The 19,727-nt window shown below is 36.5% G+C and overlaps 1 protein-coding gene across 13 annotated transcripts in view; it reads right to left on the reverse strand.

The window, feature by feature from the left end:
• HERC4 (HECT and RLD domain containing E3 ubiquitin protein ligase 4) overlaps positions 1 to 19,727 on the reverse strand; it is a 128,917-nt gene that overhangs the window by 75,703 nt on the left and 33,487 nt on the right. For all 13 annotated transcript variants that reach the window (XR_011252983.1, XR_011252982.1, XR_011252984.1 and 10 more), the window contains 4 exons: positions 17,118 to 17,194; positions 10,994 to 11,215; positions 9,797 to 9,888; positions 4,610 to 4,740 (listed from right to left, as the gene is read on the reverse strand). Coding sequence is in view for 9 of the 13 variants with exons in the window: in XM_069571810.1 (XP_069427911.1) it covers positions 4,610 to 4,740; positions 9,797 to 9,888; positions 10,994 to 11,215; positions 17,118 to 17,194 (522 nt within the window). In the remaining 4 variants the exon portion in view is untranslated. The remainder of the gene's footprint in view (positions 1 to 4,609; positions 4,741 to 9,796; positions 9,889 to 10,993; positions 11,216 to 17,117; positions 17,195 to 19,727) is intronic.

Genomic DNA, 19,727 nt, shown 5'->3' on the forward strand with positions numbered 1-19,727 from the left:
ATTTATCCAAAGTAGTTAAAACCTGTGTCTATAAAAAACTTAAACATAGATGCTCATAACAGCTTTATTTGTAACTGCCAAACCTTAGAAGCAACCAAAATTTCCTTCAGTAGGTGAACAGATAAACAAACATGTCTAGACAGTGGAACATTATTTAGCATTAAAAAATAATCAGCAACCAAATTATGAAAAAACACAGAGGAACCATAAATGCATATTACTAAGTAAAAGAAGACAATCTGAGAAAGCTACAAAGTATGTAATTCCAACTATGATATTCTGGAAAAGGCAAAACTATAAGAGTAAAAGTCAGTGACTGCTAAGAGTTAGGGTGTGGGGGGGATGAATAAGAGGAGCACAAAGTATTTTTAGGTAAGTGAAAATACTCTATATAATTACCACAAGGGTGGATGCACATCAATATACATTTGTTCAAATAGAATAAACCCTAATGTACAATACGTATACTTGCAATAATCTGTCAATGTAGTGATGAAAAGAAATTTTCACATATTGACGTATGGGAAGTCATTCTGGCTCATACCTAAGATAACACAAATTTAACGCTAATTAAACAGCTGGTTTGTGGCCTATCAAACAAACATCCTATACCTGCTCTAATTATTAAAGAAAAGGACACAAGGACCAGAAATAAACAATGTCCATGGTAAAAATAAAAATTAAATCCCTGCTCCCTTCCTGGGATGCCAATCCTGGCACTCCTTCGATGATAAAAGACTCTCTTCCCAGGTTCAAGGCCACAGGGACTTACTGTGTACATGCTCATATCTCTTTTAGAAACCCTGAAGGAATCTATTCATGACTTGTTTGATGGGTCTTTGTTCTGACACAATATAAAACTGTGCTGAAAAGTATGCTTTTCTGGAGCAGTTCCTCAGTTATCTGAGAAGCTATCTTAAAGCTCCTTTCTTTTTTCCTATTATGGACTGTTTAATTACAAATTAATTTTCTTGTGAACCTAAAAATGCTATAAAAAAGTCTACTTTAGAAAAATGAAACAACCAGGTGATGAACCTTAACAGACTAAAACAATTTCCTAAAGATACTCAAGTAACTAAAGAAAAACATGAAAACAGTCAAGAAAACAGTATATGAAGAAAATGAAAATACCAATAAAAAAACAGAAAGCCTGAAAACAAACCAAAAGCAAATTATGGAGATGAAAAATATAATAACCAAAATTGAAAGTTTAGTAGAGGAATTCAAAGGCAGATTTGAGCAGAAAGAAAATGAATAAGGGAATTTGAAGATAAAACAACTGAAATTACTAAGTCTCAAGGGGGAAAAAATGGAGAAAAGGAAACACAACGTAAGGGACCTATGGAACATCATGAATTGCACCAAAAGGGCACTGTAGGAGTTCCAGAAGGTAAAAAGAGATAAAGAGAGATCATCTGAAGAAGTAATAACCAAAAAGTGTCCAAATTTGATGAAAAACACAAATATCCAAGAAACTCCAAGTAGAATAAACTGAAAGAGACCCATACTGAGGCACATTACAATCAAATCGTTGAAAGACAAAGAAACTTGAAGGAACCAAGACAGAAGTGACTTGTCACATACAAGGAATCCTCAATAGGATTACCAGCAGATTTCTAAGCAGAGACTTTGCAGATCCAAAAGCAGTAGGCTTATATATTCAAACTACAGAAAGAAAAACCTACCAACCATGAATTTGATACTCCCTCATAGCTCAAGCAGTAAAGAATCTGCCTGCAATGTAGGAGACCCAGGTTCGATTCCTGGGTTGGGAAGGTTCCCTGGACAAAGAAATGGCAAACTACTACAGTATTCTTGCCTGGAAAATCCCATGGAAAGAGGAGCCTGGGAGACTACAGTCCATGAAGTTGCAAGAGTCGGACACGACTTAGCAACTAAACCACCACCAAAATTCTCCTTCAAAAATGAGAGAGAAATTAAGACATTTATAGATAAAAGCTGAAGGACTCTGTTATCACCAAACTTGTCCTTTAAGAAATACTAAAAGAAATCCTACAGTTGAAATGAAAGGACACTAGTTACTCAAAGCTGTATTAAAAAAATAAACATCTCAGTAAAGGCAAATATGGGGCTTCCCTGAGAGCCCAGCTGGTAAAGAATCCACCTGCAATGCAGGAGATCCTGGTTGATTCCTGGATTGGAAAGATCCACCGGAGAAGGGATAGGCTACCCACTCCAGTATTCTTGGGCTTCCCTTGTGGCTCAGCTGGTGAAGAATCCACCGGCAATGCAGGAGACCTGGGTTCAATCCCTGGGTTGGGAAGATCCCCTGGAGAAGGGAAAGGCTATCCACTCCAGCATTCTGGCACAGAGAATTCCATGGACTATATAATCCATATGGTCACAAACAGACACGACTGAGGAACTTTCACAAGTAAATATATGGGTGATTATAAAAGCTAGTACTATTCTAACTCTGGGCTTTTTCCTCCAAATTTTGTTTTCTACAGAATTTTAGAGACTAATGCATAAAATTATTAATTTTTTTGGACACACACGGTATGTAAAAGTTATCTTGTGACACCAATAACTGAAACCGAGTGGGGACAGAGTCATATAGGAACAGAGTTTTTGTATGTTATTGAAACTGACTTTGTATAAATTTGAGTTCGTGTGTAACTTTAGGATATTAAATGTAATCCCCATGGTAACCACATACACACACAAAAATAGCTACAGAATATACAGAAAAGGAAATAAGGAAAGTAAAACATTTCACCCCAAAACATAAACACAAAAGACAGTAATGTAGGAAAATCAGCAAAAAGACATACAATGAAAACTAAAAAATATTGCTGAAAGAAATTAAATAAATGGAAAGATCCCAAATTCATGGATTAAAAGACTTAATATTATTAAGATGTCAATACTTCTGAAGTGATCTACAGACTCAATGCAATCCCTATCAAATTGTGGAAATACAAATTAAAATCATGATTAAGGCCACTATATATCCAAGAAATTAGCAAAAATTTTAAGGTGTAACAATACCAAATTGATAGTGATGGGAAGGTAAACTAAACTGGTGTAACCATTCTGGTAAAAAGGATAACATTAACCTGTAAAATTCAAGTATACTCTATGATCCTGGGAAGCCCTGGTGGCTCAGCAGTTAAGAATCTGGCTGCTAATGCAGGAGACACAGGTTGAATCCCTGGGTCAGACACATCCCCTGAAGAAGGAAATGGCAACTCACTCCAATATTCCTGCCTGGGAAATTCCACAGACTGAGGAGCCTGGCAAGTTACAGTCCACGGGGTCACAAATAGTCAGACATGACTTAGTGACTGCTGCTGCTGCTGCTGCTGCTAAGTCGCTTCAGTCGTGTCCGACTCTGTGCGATCCCATAGACGGCAGCCCACCAGGCTTCCCCATCCCTGGGATTCTCCAGGCAAGAATACTGGAGTGGGTTACCATTTCCTTCTCCAATGCATGAAAGTGAAAAGTGAAAGGGAAGTCGCTCAGTCGAGTTCGACTCTTAGCAATCCCATGGACTGCAGCCTACCAGGCTTCTCCATCCATGGGATTAAACAACACCAACCAACCCAGAAATTCCATTCTAACTATACACTTTAGAAACATTAAAGTTTATGTATATCAAATAATAAATGTTCAAAGCAAAATTATTTGGAATTGCCCAAAATGGAAATACCCAAGAGTCCATCAGTAATAGAATGAGCAAATAATTATAGAAGCATACAGTTGAGTAAAACAGCAGTAAGACCTAACGATAGAGAACCATGGCTATACATAGATGGATAATCACACACATGATGTTAAAAAAAGAAAGAAAAGGAAGTCACCAAAGGCTACCTGCAGCATAATTCTGTGTATCTGAATTATCTGTTGGAAAACTAAATTATATAGAGATATATACTAGCTGGAAAAAAAATTAAGCTAAGTGGTCAAAACCAAGTTAGTCAAGCAAAGGATATTTTGCCTCTGGGGACTAAAGGTAAAGCTCAATTACAAAGCTCAGACTCCTATTTACTCCCAAGAACTGGGGATGGGGAAATCAGTATTCCAGTTCAACTTTCACCACTGATTAATCTTATGTCTTAAGTAATTAGTCAATTTGTTCACTCTTTAAAGAAAAAGGTGGACAGGCAAAAGAAAAAAAGACTATAACTTCGAGTGTAATGTCACATGGGACGGCACTGTTCAAAAAGGAATGACCCACAAATGTTACCACAGCAAAAGTGGAAGAATCTACAATGTTACCTTGCATGCTACTGGCATACTATAAACAAACAAGTCAAGGGCAAAATCCTTCTTGCCAAGAGAATTAATGTGTACATCGAGCAAAAAGTATCCTAAGAGCCAAGACAGTTTCCTGAAACATGTGAATAAAAATGATCAGGGAGGAAAAAAGGAAGCCAAACGGAAAGGTACTCAAGTTCATCTGAAATGCTACCAAAGCAGCATACTCTGTGAGAACCAATGGAAAGGAGCCTGCTGCTGGAAGTCATTCCCTGTGAATTTGTGGTATAATAATAGTAATAATTAAAAGACCCCTGGTTAAAAAAAAAAAAAAAAAACCTTAATAATTGGGTTGTAGATCAAAATACTCTTTTCTATAACCACTTACCTTCCACAAGCAATCTGAGTGACAATGCTTCCCATAAGTTCAAAAACTTTCCTTGGGTTTATTTCATGACTGGTAGAGTTATGACCCAACTGACCATACCCTCCAGCTCCAAAAGTAAACACTCCACCTTCCTAAAAAGAAGACAAAATCTTTTGTGATTAGAAAGCCTGATAAAAGGAAACAATCTTCAGGAAAGTAAGTTAATCTTTAATATAACTACAGAGTCAATTTTCTTTTATATTGTATTCTTAATTTAATGGATGATAAGATAGCTACCTTTTCAAGGTATATTTGCTTCCATGGTGGCTGAGAGGTTAAAGCGTCTGCCCGCAATGCGGGAGACCTGGGTTCAATCCCTGGGTCGGGAAGTTCCCCTGGAGAAGGAAATGGCAACCCACTCCAGTATTCTTGCCTGGAGAATCCCAAGAACAGAGGAGCCTGGTAGGCTACAGTTCACGGGGTCGCAAAGAGTCGGACACAACTGAGCGACTTCACTTTCACTTTAGAAGTATTTATGGTCATCATCAAACCAATGATGACAATGATGACAAAGTCATCATTAAACCAATACTATTTTTTGCACTGCCTTTTACTATCCTCATATTCTTGTAAAATCACAGAAAATTTCATAAAACCTAAAAATGGTATCATTTTCAATTTCCAAAGTACCTCTGCAAAGAAAAAAAAAAGTGTGTATAAACAGAGCACCCAAATATACCTACTCTTAGCATAGTGTTACTGAACTATAGACAATCTTTAAAATATTTATCATAAAATACATAACTGGATTAAAGGTAATCTTTTTTAAAAAGTATTTCATGATGACAGTTTAACAAAAGCACAGTATTTTTTCAGTTCAATTGCTTTTCTTCATAGTTGCAGCTATGTAAACAAATTTAGCTATTAAATGAAAGGAGAATAAGTATTTATACAGACTGCTATGTCAGGAAATTAATTTTTCTGTTTAAAATCTTTTTATCATGGGAAATTTCAACAAAGACACAAAAGTAAAGACAAATATATATATATGTATGTATCTACATATGAATTATCACATAATCATCACTTTCAACTGGTAAAACTTAGACAACCCTGGTTCATTGATACCCTTCCCACCCCCTTTTGGGGGATATTTCAAAGCAGAAAACTGTGCTAGAGGTACTTTAAACTAGTAAACTGTGGTCAATAAATCATTTCACCTATAAATGTGCATGTATTCTCAATGGTACGTAACTCTAAAAGATAAAAATATATAATACAATACTACTATGCTGCTGCTGCCGCTAAGTCGCTTCAGTCGTGTCCGACTCTATGCGACCTCATAGACGGCAGCCCGCCAGGCTCCCCCGTCCCTGGGATTCTCCAGGCAAGAACACTGGAGTGGGTTGCCATTTCCTTCTCCAATGCATGAAAGTGAAAAGTAAAAGTGAAGTCGCTCAGTCGTGTTCGACTCTTTGTGACCCCATGGACTGCAGCCTATCAGGCTCCTCCATCCATCGGATTTTCCAGGCAAGAGTATTAGAGTGGGGTGCCACTGCCTTATCCGACACTACTACTATACACAAAAAAATTATAATTTCCTTTTTTGGACAGAAATAGCATGGGGTCGCAAAGAGTCGGACACGACTGAGCGACTGAACTAAAGTTTTATTTCTCAGGTTTTTTCATCTTACTGACATTAATGACTTGACATAAGATCGTGAATATTTAAAATATACAACATGACATATATATACTCTGTGGAATTATCACTACAGTCAAATTAATTAACACATCTATCACCTCATATACTTTTTGGGGGGGAGGAAAAAGCTCAGATCTCCTCTCAGCAAATTTTAAGTACAGAATACTGTATTGTTAGTAGTCACTATGTTGTACATTAGATCCTCAGAATTTAAAAATCTTATAACAGGAAGTTTGTACCCTTTGACCACATATCCCCATTTTCCTCATGCTCCACACCCTGGGAACTACCATTCTACTTCTTGTTTCTGTGAATTTGACTTTCTATTCCTCATTGCCTTCCCTCTCACTTTTTTTTACACAATTCCATGTATAAGTGATACCATTAAGTACTTGTCCTTGCCTGGCTTATTTCACTTAGCATAATGCCTCCAGGCTCATTTATGCAGTTACAAATGAAAGCATTTCCCCTTTTTATGACTGAATAATATTCCAGTATATGTATGCATGCCCACACACACGTGTACACATCACATTTCCTTTATCTACTCATTTGTCAGTGGACACTTTGGCTTTTTAAATATCTTGGCTATTGTGAACAATGCTTCAGTAAAATGAGCATAGTTATTTCTTTGAGGTACTGTTTTCATGTCCTTCAGAAATACACCCAAAAGTGGGCTCACTGGATCTTATAGTGGTTCTATTTTTAATACTTTGAGGAATCTTCATACTGGTTTCTGTAATGGCTGCACCAAGTTGTACTTCCAACAGCAGTGTATAGGGTTCCCCTTTCTCCATATACCTGTTTTGTTTTTGTTTTTTAATTATAGTGATCATAACAGATGTGAGTTTGTGGTCTTGATTTGCATTTCCTGAAGATTGTGATGTCGATACTGAGTACCTTCTTCATAATCTTTTGGTCATTCGTGTATCTCCTTCAGAAACTGTCTATTCAAACCCTTTGCCCATGTTTCAATTAGACTGTTTCTCAGTCATGAGTTATGTGAGTTCCTTATGTATTTTAGATATTAACCCCTAACCAGATGTATGATTTACAAATATCTTCTCTCGTTCCACAGGATGAGTTTTCATTTTGTTGATTGTTTCCTTTGCTGTGCAGAAGCTTTTAGTTTATTTTTGCTTTTGTTATCTGTGTGCTTTTGGTGTCACATTCAGGAAATGACTACCAAGACTCATGCCAAGAAACTTTCTCCCCAGGTTTTCTCCTAGGAGTTTACAGTTTCAGGCCTTACATTTAAGTCTTTATTCCATTTTGAGCTACATTTTGTAAGTGGTGTGAATTAGGCATCCAGCTTTTGCATGTGGATGTTCAGATTTCCCAGTATCATTTATTAATGATGATGTGTGCTCTCAGCATCTTATCAATGATTTGCTGCATTTATTTCTGACTACCTAGGACTGCAAGAAGATCCAACCAGTCCATCCTAAAGGAGATCAGTCCTGGGTGTTCATTGGAAGGACTGACGCTAAAGCTGAAACTCCAATACTTTGGCTACCTCATGTTGAAGAGCTGACTCATTGGAAAAGACTCTGATGCTGGGAGGGATTGGGGGCAGGAGGAGAAGGGGACGACAGAGGATGAGATGGCTGGATGGCATCACTGACTCGATGGACGTGAGTCTGAGTGAACTCCGGGAGATGGTGATGGACAGAGAGGCCTGGCATGCTGCGATTCATGGGGTCGCAAAGAGTCGGACACGACTGAGCAACTGAACTGAACTGATATGCAGTATAGTGAAAATAACAGTACTAATTTTCCTAATAACAATAAGACAACAGAATGCAATTTAAGAGGCTCTTTGTGAATTCGATTTATCTTTAGGCTATTTCCCACTAGTGATGTACACAAAATACTATACTTTAAAATCACCTAAAAGAAATCTTCTGTAGTTGTGCCACTAGTAATTTTGTAGAACTGTTTTAATATACAAATATAAGTTAGCTTTTTAATTATGTTTAAGAGTTTCTAGGTTTCAAAGTCAAAACATAAGGCAAGGCTCATTTGGTCTACCTATTCTTTTCAAATATAAATAACATGTATCTTCTTTTTCCTTAATGGTAATATATCCTGAAAATCATTCACAACAAAATAGAGATCTTCCTCATTCTGTTTTACAGGGAGTGACACTACACGCAGTGGCATTACCAGTTTATTCAATTAGTCTGCTACCGTTAGGTATTTCGATTTCTTCTATTCTTTTGTTATTAAAATATTACCACAGCAAACGGCCTTGTGTATACATAATTTTGTATCTTTGGAATAGATTCTTAAAATTGCTAAGGGACTGATAAGTCAAAAGGTATATGTACATGTAATCTGCATAATAAATTTATAAAAGAACTTGAAAAAGACTGACATATTTATGGTAGTGTCCTCATATCCATTAACATGCATGTCTACTTATTCTGTTTTTAAATTTTGTGGGTATTGCTCCACCGTCCCTGGGATTCTCCAGGCAAGAACACTGGAGTGGGCTGCCATTTCCTTCTCCAATGCATGAAAGTGAAAAGTGAAAGTAAGTTGCTCAGTAAGTGTCCAACTCTTCGTGATCCCATGGACTACAGCCTACCAGGCCCTTCCTCCATGCGATTTTCCAGGCAAGAGTACTGGAGTGGGTTGCCATCGCCTTCTCCGAAAGTATCTTTACTACACTGTATTTGATAAGGACTGAGAATAATTCTTATTTTAAAATTTCCAGTGGGGGGGGTAAACGTGTAGAATTTTTACAAATCTGATGAGAAGTAATTTTTCCTTGACAATTTTATCTACTACGCAGGATAAACAAAGATAAAGGTTCAAAAATGTTAATCTCTAATTCAGTCAATGATAATTTGCTAGTTCCTTTATGTTAACATGACTATAGTACACAACACTACTGGTAAAGGTTACCCTATTTTCATTTTACTTCTAGAGAATTATACAGTATTGATACTGAACTGGTACATATTCAAGAAAGTGAGAGGTCAGAGTTAAAAAAAAAATTAGCAAGATGGTGATGAAAGCTCATTATAACTGCTTGCATAATACTGATTCTTGGCCTAGGGATAATAGAGGAATTCAGTCTCCTCTGTAACTTATTATACTTATAAGCTACAGAGAAGCTAAATTAAAATTGGGCAGAGTTACACAATATAAATGAGACTGATACACAAACCACAGCAAGCTTGACAAACTAAAAAGAAATTATTTCACTCACAATATTATTCAAGCAGTATTTAATATTAAGTTGTAAAATGCAACAATATGTATCATCACCACACAAACAGCAGATCACAATTCACATTTCATAACATAGAAAAGCTGAAATATAAGGTAAACTGTTTTTGAGAACAGATGATAACCTAAGTCCCTTTTTCAAGATAAATGATTTTTTAGACATCAATAACCCTCAAGGTTTCAATATACATATCATTAAGATATTCACTAATTACAGAAATAACTACCATAAATATTAATTAAAAAATTTTACAGGAGTACAGTACCTTCGTTAGTGCAGCAGTATGATCTTCTCCACAACAAATATAAACTATTTTCTGAGTTCTTAGTGACTTTAGTAAATTAGGAACATACCTATCTGAAAATTTCAATAAGAGAACAGTTAACAAACATTATTAACAAACGGTATTTTTAAAATTAAAACTCTTCTACAATGTGTTTCTCTACAGCTTTCCCAACGGTGGAATGCAGCGATAATTAAACCATTTTAACAACTCAATAATTTTGTAGTAAAAGGCTAAGTTGGGTTGCCAAGTCTTTCTATTCCTACTACAGTGATAAAGAAAGGTCTAAAAAGGGGAATTTAAATTCTAATCTGCCTCAATGCCAATCTACACTCAGAAATCAAGGAATTTCAAAGCTTTTTGACTGCTTCTAATACATATACATCATTCTTTATGTCTACCTCATGATAATTAAGCTCAAGCATCCTACTTTGAATTCTAAAACTATACTTTCTGATGTTTTCTAGCAGGAAAGATATAATAAATATCCTAATCTGACATAGTTTTCTTATGCAGAACAAAATATTTTTAAATTCTAAGAGTATTATTTGTTATCATTTCCAGTTGTTATAGATCAACAACTCACTTTTGTCTAACTCATTATAATTATGTTGAACTTTATTAAATCAGTTTTTGTATTTCAAATATTGGCATTCAATCTAATGCAGCTATGAAAACTGAGTTTCCAAGATCCCAATTTAAGTAGTTATAATTTTTTAAAATTCAAAGTTTATTTGTAAGACATTAGCATCACCATTAACAGATTAATTAAATGACTCAGATATAAATATTTCTTTGAAATACTCAAATAGATGAACACTTCTTGTTACTTTTCAAGATAATTTTACAACTTTTTTCAACTGATGGTAGCTGATAATGCAGTTACCAATCTGAAGTAATGTTTTTCTCAATTTTCTTTTAGTAACCATTCAACAATGAAGATTTTTGTCCAGATATACTTTCTCCATTTTATTTTAAAATAAAATACTATTTTTGGCCTTCCCACAATCTCCTAAAAATATTATAAGGTGGAATTTTTAAACTAATCTCTCCATCCCCACCTCAATCCCAGGGAAGATTTGGGTATACTTCTCTCTGACACTAAGAATCACTAATCCATATCAAAAAATCATCTCTCTATAAAAGTATAGAGTATATCTATAAAAAATGCAAACCTACCATTTTCATCATTAAGACCTAGTTGACCAAATTTGTTGCGTCCCCATCCAAAGATAGCTCCAGAAAGGGTGAGTACAAAACTATGGGCTCCTCCGGCCGCAATTTGCATGAAAGGGATTCCAAGTAAAGACTTAATCAGCTGTGGTGAAGCTTGCTTTTTACAGTCAATGCCTAAACCCAATTGGCCATATTTATTCTGTCCCCAACAGAAGACTTCACTTGCTGTAAATCAAAAATCATAAATTACTATTTTTCTCACACACACAAAAATTCCATTTTAAAATCATCAGTTATTTTGGGACATTCGTCCTTACACTGGATGAAAATACATATTCCTCCTTACTATTATTTCTTATATGATACTACCTAGAAGAATCCATATTAGTAGAGTTTTAGTTTGACTCACTTTATCAATGAATAGGGTAAGTCACATAACTGAGGGTAATCTCATTTCCTGATGTTCCTTCAGAAAGTACCATCTCTTTTTAATATACCTCAGGCCTCATTTTTATTCTATGATTTCTCCCAATAGGGACTCATTTAAGCTCAAGGCTTCAGTTACCAATTACCTTTTGAACATCTTCAAAATTTATCACTACCCTATATCTCTCCTCTGAGCAATAAATCCATGTATCCAATAGATTACCTGACAGCTATACTTCGATATTTGAAAGGTACTTCCCGTTCAGCATGCCCTAAACTCAATTCACGATCCCCTTCCTATCTCCCATACCTGGATCTCTTCCTAATGTTCCTCATTTTCAGTAAATAATCATCTTAACTGATTCAGCAGCACAAGTCATAAACACAGGGAGTCATCCTTCAAATTCCCCTCTTCTCTTACCTTACATACAGGTTTTTATTAATTAATCTATCACCTATCAATCAAGTCATTTACAGTTTTCTTTCTAAAGAAAAATATGGCTAATAGATCCACACCTACCAGTTTCACCAGGTTCTTACAATAGTTCTCTCTCAGTTCAGTACAGTTCAGTTGCTCAGTCATCTCTGACTCTTTGCAACCCCATAAATCACAGCACACCAGGCCTCACTGTCCATCACCAACTCCCAGAGTCTACCCAAAACCATGTCCATCGAGTCGGTGATGCCATCCAGCCATCTCATCATCTGTCGTCCCCTTCTCCTCCTATTCCCAATCTTTCCCAGCATCAGGGTCTTTTCAAATGAGTCAGCTCTTTGCATGAGGTGGCCAAAGTAATGGAGTTTCAGCTTCAACATCAGTCCTTCCAATGAACACCCAGGGTTGATCTCCTTTAGGATGGACTGGTTGGATCTCCTTGCAGCCCAAGGGGACTCTCAAAGAGTCTTCTCCAAGACCAAAGTTCAAAAGTATCAATTCTTCAGCACTCAGCTTTCTTTATAGTCCAACTCTCACATCCATACATGACTATTGGAAAAACCATAACCTTGACTAGACGGACCTTTGTTGGCAAAGTAATGTCTCTGCTTTTTAATATGCTGTCTAGGTTAGTCATAACTTTCCTTCCAAGGAGTAAGCGTCTCTTAATTTCATGGCTGCAATCACCATCTGCAGTGATTTTGGAGCCCAGAAAAATAAAATCAGCCACTGTTCCCACTGTTCCCCCATCTATTTCCCATGAAGTGATGGGACTGGATGCCATGATCTTAGTTTTCTGAATGTTGAGCTTTAAGCCAACTTTTTCACTCTCCTCTTTCACTTTCATCAAGAGGCTCTTTAGTTCCTCTTCACTTTCTGCCATAAAGGTGGTGTCATCGGCATATCTGAGGTTATTGATATTTCTCCCGGCAATCTTGATTCCAGCTTGTGCTTCATCCAGCCCAGCATTTCTCATAATGTACTCTGCATGTTAAGTTAAATAAGCAGGGTTTAACAATATACAGCCTTGATGTACTCCTTTTCCTATTTGGAACCAGTCTGTTGTTCCATGTCCAGTTTTAACTGTTGCTTCCTGAGTACATATAGGTTTCTCAAGAGGCAGGTCAGGTGGTCTTGTATTTCTATCTCTTTCAGAAACTGCCAGTTTACTGTGATCCACACAGTCAAAGGCATTGGCATAGTCAAAAAAGCAGAAATAGATGTTTTTCTGGAAATCTCTTCCTTTTTCGATGATCCAGAGGATGTTGGCAATTTGATCTCTGGTTCCTCTGCCTTTTCTAAAACCAGCTTGAACATCTGGAAGTTCACGGTTCATGCATTGCTGAAGCCTGGCTTGGAGAATTTTAAGCATTACTTTACTAGCATGTGAGATGAGTGCAATTGTGCGGTAGTTTGAGCATTCTTTGGCATTGCCTTTCTTTGGAATTGGAATGAAAACTGACCTTGTCCAGTCCTTTGGCCACTGCTGAGTTTTCCAAATTGGCTGGCATATTGAGTGCAGCACTTTCACAGCGTCATCTTTCAGGATTTGAAATAGCTCAGCTGGAATTCCATCACCTCCACTAGCTTTGTTCGTAGTGATGCTTCCTAAGGCCCACTTCACTTCACATTCCAGAATGTCTAGCTCTAGATGAGTGATCACACCATCGTGGTTATCTGGGTCATGAAGATCTTTTTTGTACAGTTCTTCTGTGTATTCTTGCTACCTCTTCTTAATATCTTCTGCTTCTGTTAGGTCCCTATCATTTCTGTCCTTTATTGTGCCCATCTTTGCATGAAATGTTCCCTTGGTATGTCTAATTTTCTTAAAGAGATCTCTAGTTTTCTCTACTTAGCCACATTTGCTCACCCACTGCTGCATTTTTTTTTACAACTGGCTTCCCTGGTGGCTCAGAGGTTAAAGCGTCTGCCTCTAATGCGGGAGACCTGGGTTTGATCCCTGGGTCGGGAAGATCCCCTGGAGAAGGAAATGGCAACCCACTCCAGTATTCTTGCCTGGAGAATCCTATGGACGGAGAAGCCTGGTAGGTTACAGTCCACGGGGTCACAAAGAGTCGGACACGACTGAGCAACTTCACCTTCACCTTCAAACATCTTTTACTTATTTTTATAAAATAAATGACACCAATAATTAACATACTAATAAGTGATTTTAAAAAATTCATACCATAATAGTACATACTTACTAAGTTTTTCTCCAAACTAGATCACCAGTTCCTCTTCCAAAAGACATGCACTTACCAACTGCTGATACGCATTTGCAGAAATACTCTATGGACATTAACTAGCAGATATTTGTATATACAGAGATATAAAAATGTAGAACTGATACATGGTAGACACCATAATAATGGTCTGGATAAGTTTCAAATTAATTGTTCTATATATGTTCATGTGTTTATTTCATAATGAAACTCAAATGAGCTGATTTTTTTTTTAAACATAGATTTGAAATGATGCTCACCTGAGAAAAATTTATCAGTGCCTTCTCACTGTTCTTGGGATAAATACTTTTAACAGGGCTTATAAGGTTCTATAAAATCTACCTATGTTTCTGAGCTCATTTCACACCAATCTCTTCCCTCACTTACTATACTTTGGCCATACTCACCTTCCTTCATATTTTCCAAAGGCAGTTTCTTACACACTTTCTGTCTCACACACTCTGCCTAAACCTTCCCCTCACGCTTGTCTAATTTACTTCTGTTCTCTCCCAGCAAGGAGCCTTCCTTAGTCTCCAAGATTAAGTTCAGTCCCCATATACAGGATCTGAGTATCCCAAACCTTTTTCTTCACAGTCTTCTTTTGTAGTATATGACTATACTGTTATTTGTATGACTGAATCGTAAGGGCTAGGCTAGTCCCTAAGGGTGACTCAGTGGTAAAGAATCTGCCTGCCAATGCAGGAGACAAGGCTTTGATCCCTGGGTCAGGAAGATTCCCCGGGGAAGGAAATGACTACCCATTCCAGTTTTCTTGCCTGGGAAATCCCATGGTTAGAGGAGCTTGGCGGGCTACAGTTCATGGCGTCACAAACAGTTGGATACAACTCGGCAACTACACCACCACCATAAAGGCTAGTACTACATTGCTTACCACTGTGCCTAGTTCATAGCGAGCGATCTGCTCCCCACCCCCAAAATCTGTTTTTCACTAAATGAATAAGACATTGCTAAAACATGAAGCTGAATAAGGCAAAAGAATACTGGTCAAGACAGAGAAACTGTCCTCATCAGTAAAGCCTTTGGGTTTAAATTTATCTTGAATTTATCTACCAAAGTATCAAAAAAGAAGTTGACAGGTAATATAAAAAAATACAGGGATGCCAGCCCCACCCCTCATTTTATTTCTTAGATGGAATAAATCCAAATCCCTTAACACGGCATGTAAGGCCCTCTGTAACAGATTTGTTTTTACTTCAACCACTACTGAAGTATGAAAATGTCTCCCATGCTCTGAAAATACCCACGTAAAATTATATGCTGATACACAAATACACAAAATACTTTCCTTCTATGCCCTCACTAGTACTATTACTTTATCCAATCCTTAACATTTCCCCCTAGCTGCTTCTCAACAGGTCTCCAATTCTGAATTATATTCATCTTTCAAGATGCAGCAACTATGAATCCCTTCTTTACTGTTACCAATTCTACTGACAAACTACACTTTCTCCCTTATTCCCACAGTATTTTACTTTTACCTTGACCAAAAATAGTATATATTTTTTCTGCCTCAATTATAATATTTGCACATCTGCCTCTTCTATCAGATCACATGGTCCCTAAAACTGTCTCTTAATTTCTATCGGTATTTCCCTACAGTTCTAGTCTACTGTTTCATTCACAGTAGGCCTCACAAGGCATTTAATAAATTTCAACTAATAAGAAGAAAGCCACTGAAACTTACTTTTATAAATGATATAACAACAAACACATGGGGCTTCCCTGGTGCATGTGTGCTGGCTCAGTGGTAAAGAATCTGCCTGCCAACACAGGAGACATGGGTTCGATCCCTGATCTGGGAAGATCCCACATGCCACAGAGCAACTAAGCCTGTGCGCCACAACTACTAAGCTGTGCTTTAGAGCCCGGGAGCCACAGTTAATGAGCTCATGGGCTACAACTACCGAAGCCCTTGCCCTAGAGCCTGCACTCTGCAATAAGAGAAGCCACACCACAATGAGAAGCCTGCACACCACACCTGTAGAGTAGCCCCTGTTTGCCACAACTAGAGAAAGCCTGTGCAGAGAAACAAAGTCCCAGCAAAGACAAAAATAAATAAACAAAATTTTAAAACTATAAAAAAATAAATATATATGGCAGGTTCTCTACTAACTCATAATCGTTAGCGAGCATAGGAAGAAGTCAAAAGAAATAAGTGAAGGTAACAGGATGATTAGACGACTTTCTGTTTCTAGTCACAAAAAATTTATCTGTGAGATCAAATGAAATTGGGCAAGTTATAAACTTCCCCAGCTATGAAGGAATAATGTTCAGCAAGCTAAAGAACAATGAGATACAAAAAATCAATTTCATGTCTATATTCTTGCAAAAAATGATTGGAGAATGACACCATTCAGAATAACAAAGAACATCAAATATCTATGAGAAAATCTAACAAAATGTATGTAAGACCTCTCCACAGAAAAGAACAAAATATTCTTGAGACAAATTAAAAGGAGATTAAAATGAATGGGAACATATCACCAGTTGCTGCTGCTAAGTCACTTCAGTCGTGTCTAACTCTGTTCGACCCCATAGACAGCAGCCTTCCAGGCTCCCCCGTCCCTGGGATTCTCCAGGCAAGAACACTGGAGTGGATTGCCATTTCCTTCTCCAGTGCATCAAAGTGAAAAGTGAAAGTGAAGTTGCTCAGTCATGTCCAAGTCTTAGCGACCCCATGGACTGCAGCCTACCAGGCTCCTGCGTCCATGGGATTTTCCAGGCAAGAGTACTGGAGTGGGGTGCCATTGCCTTCTCTGATATCACCAGCTGAAGAATTGAAAAACTCAGTATCACAAAGATTTTCCTCAATTTGATTTAGAGACAATGTACAACCCCAAACAAAATCCCAATAGTTTAATAAGTGTCTGTGAAAACTGCCAAACTAATTCTAAAATGTATACAGAAATGAAAAGGATAAAGAAGAACCAGGGCAATGTTTAATAAGGATGAAGTTGAAGGAATTTCACCTTTAAATAAGAAAGCTGAAAAGGCAAAAGAAACTAGAAGTAATGCTTACCTTTAGAAAGTGCAAGTGAATGATAGTAACCACAAGCAACCTGTACTATCTGGATATCCGACAAACTTTTAATATTTCTAGAAAACAAGAAGAGAGATCAGGATTAGTTAATTCCATTTAATAAATGGATCCTGAATGCTATTTATTGACCACCTACTATGTGCAAAGAGTTTCCTTACCAGCAGTTCCTTACTAGCATGACTTAGCAGTTTATGCTTTTTTCACACAAGCCCAATTTATAAAAAATTTACGCTAAAATCAGTAAACAAAATCTAAGTATGAAAAATTAAGAGGTGTGATGAGAAAACACTGTGAAAGGACAATAAGCACAGTAATCTATGCTCACACTTCAGCGCTTTCTTATGTTTTTATTATCAAAATTTGAAAAACTTTAAAGTATGAAACTTGGTAATATATTTCTAAGACAAATGTACATGATCTAATTTGTTGAAAATTGGTGTATTTGGCCCAGTTTAGTACATGTTCTCCTCCATCAGGTTCCTTAAGAACCAGCAGGGATTCCTATCATGTGATGCTACCAATTCACAAATTATGAAACCTATTCCTTTTGGACTAACCTTCTCCTTTGCATCTAAATCAGTGATATTAAATGTATTTAATTCTTTACTACAGAAACTTAATTCATATCTATTATGATCACTGATGTGTGAGGTCATATTTCTGCCATCTCATGCTTCTGCCTTACATTTTTTTAGCTTCCTTTCCTTCCCAATTTCTGATTTTCCCTTAACTGTAATGTAACTCTAAAGGCTAAGTGTTAAAAGATCATGAGAATCAAGCAACCATGCATGAAGCATCCCAGGTTGTATCTAGTTCACCTTCACCTGGTCATTCTGCTTCTCCTGAATTAACATTTTCAAGGAAAAAAGGGGGTGGGAAAATACAATATGTTTCTTATTTCCCTTTACCTGATACTGCCACCTGACCTGATTATGCCATTTGAGAGTCCGGAGCAAGTTCTGACCAGAGTGTCGATACCCATGATTTTCGGGAGGCAGCTTCAGCAAACCAAATTTTAAGCGGGAAAAAGGAGAGTTACTCTAATTCCATATTGTTGTATTAAAAATAATTTATTTAGTGGATTTATGTTAACTACAAAACTTGAGAGTTGTACTGCTACCATTTAGCAGAATCCAACAAGTTAACAGGGTCCAACATATTTTCAGATTTTCAAATATAGCAAAAGGCTATATATACACTGGCAAAGCAAAAACAGGAATAAAAAAATACATGGATATGTACAACTGTGAAGTTATTAAACATTTACTGTTACTGCTTATGCATATTAGGTATATCATACATTGACTAGTGAACGGTATTAAATCATTTTAAAAAAACAACTGTTCCTGGTATCAAGCCCAATTTGCAAGACTAAGTAAAATCTTTTCAAATTCTACTTTCTAACAGCACTGTTTTCACCTTCACAGCATTTATCTCTATAAATTACTGGAATACTTATTCATTTAATTATTACTAGTATACTCTGCTAAACAATAGCTCTTTAAGAGTGGAATATTATCTTATACTCATGGAATCCCGAGCACCTACCACAATGCCTGGCAAAATGTACAGGGAAACAAAAAGTATGTCAAGTGTCCACTGTTTGAGGATAAGTCAATCTGTAACTTCTTTGAGGCTTTAGTATTAAACTATTCATAAAGTTTGACCCCAAAACTTCTAAATTTGCACAGCAATTTACACTCAGTGACTCTCATTACCAAAATATTATCATGCAGCTTAGAATATAGAATGAATTTTTTAGTTGTGTCTGCTCGAGAGAAGTGAGGATGTTCTTCTGTGGCATTACTGTTTCAAAAGAAAGAAATCTGTTTTTGTCTCTATGGAGATGTAATACACTGAAGATGAGGGAGTGGAAGTGGGAAAGAGAAGAGGGTTTTTTTTTTTTTTTAAGCTTTCAGGAATTTAAAAAAGAAACAAAAATACTGTTCTATATATGAATAGTGTTGGTGCATTTTTCCTGAAGAGACAAGTCCGAAAATTCTTAATGAAACGAAGTTTTACAGAATTCATCAAAAATAATCCCCAATGAGTAAAAAAGATAATGTAAATGTTTTACAGTTTTCAATTTTTAAGAGGATTCAAATCAAGTTAATAGGAAAGTCAAAACAAAAGAAATTTTGTAAATAAAAATATATTTACACATGTATATGAAGATTCCTAATTAATAAGAACTATGAAAAGAAAATCAAAATTTCAGATGTCTAGGGTAAATATTCTATAAATACTTATAAATTTAACCATAAAGTTTAGAGTTCTTGTCAAACATTTTTAAATGGCTATGACATCACTAAAATTATTCATTGTAAAGAAAATAATTATTTCTTCACTGAATTTTGAAAGATGTTTGAAACTTTAAGAAAACAGTGCATAAACCTGGAAATAAGATTTATACACCCCTCCCTTGAGAAGCCTTGAAATCAAAACATAAATTGCTGAATATGCATACTGTTGTATTGTTACATTTTTCCAACTTAATGTACAGGGGCAATATGGGCAGAAACCAAGCATTTCCAATTTGTCTGCAAAGGTAAAATGCTTTACCAACCATTAACAAGAAACACCGAAAAG

This window comes from Ovis canadensis, chromosome 25 (assembly GCF_042477335.2).
Source record: "Ovis canadensis isolate MfBH-ARS-UI-01 breed Bighorn chromosome 25, ARS-UI_OviCan_v2, whole genome shotgun sequence".
NCBI lineage: Eukaryota > Metazoa > Chordata > Mammalia > Artiodactyla > Bovidae > Ovis > Ovis canadensis.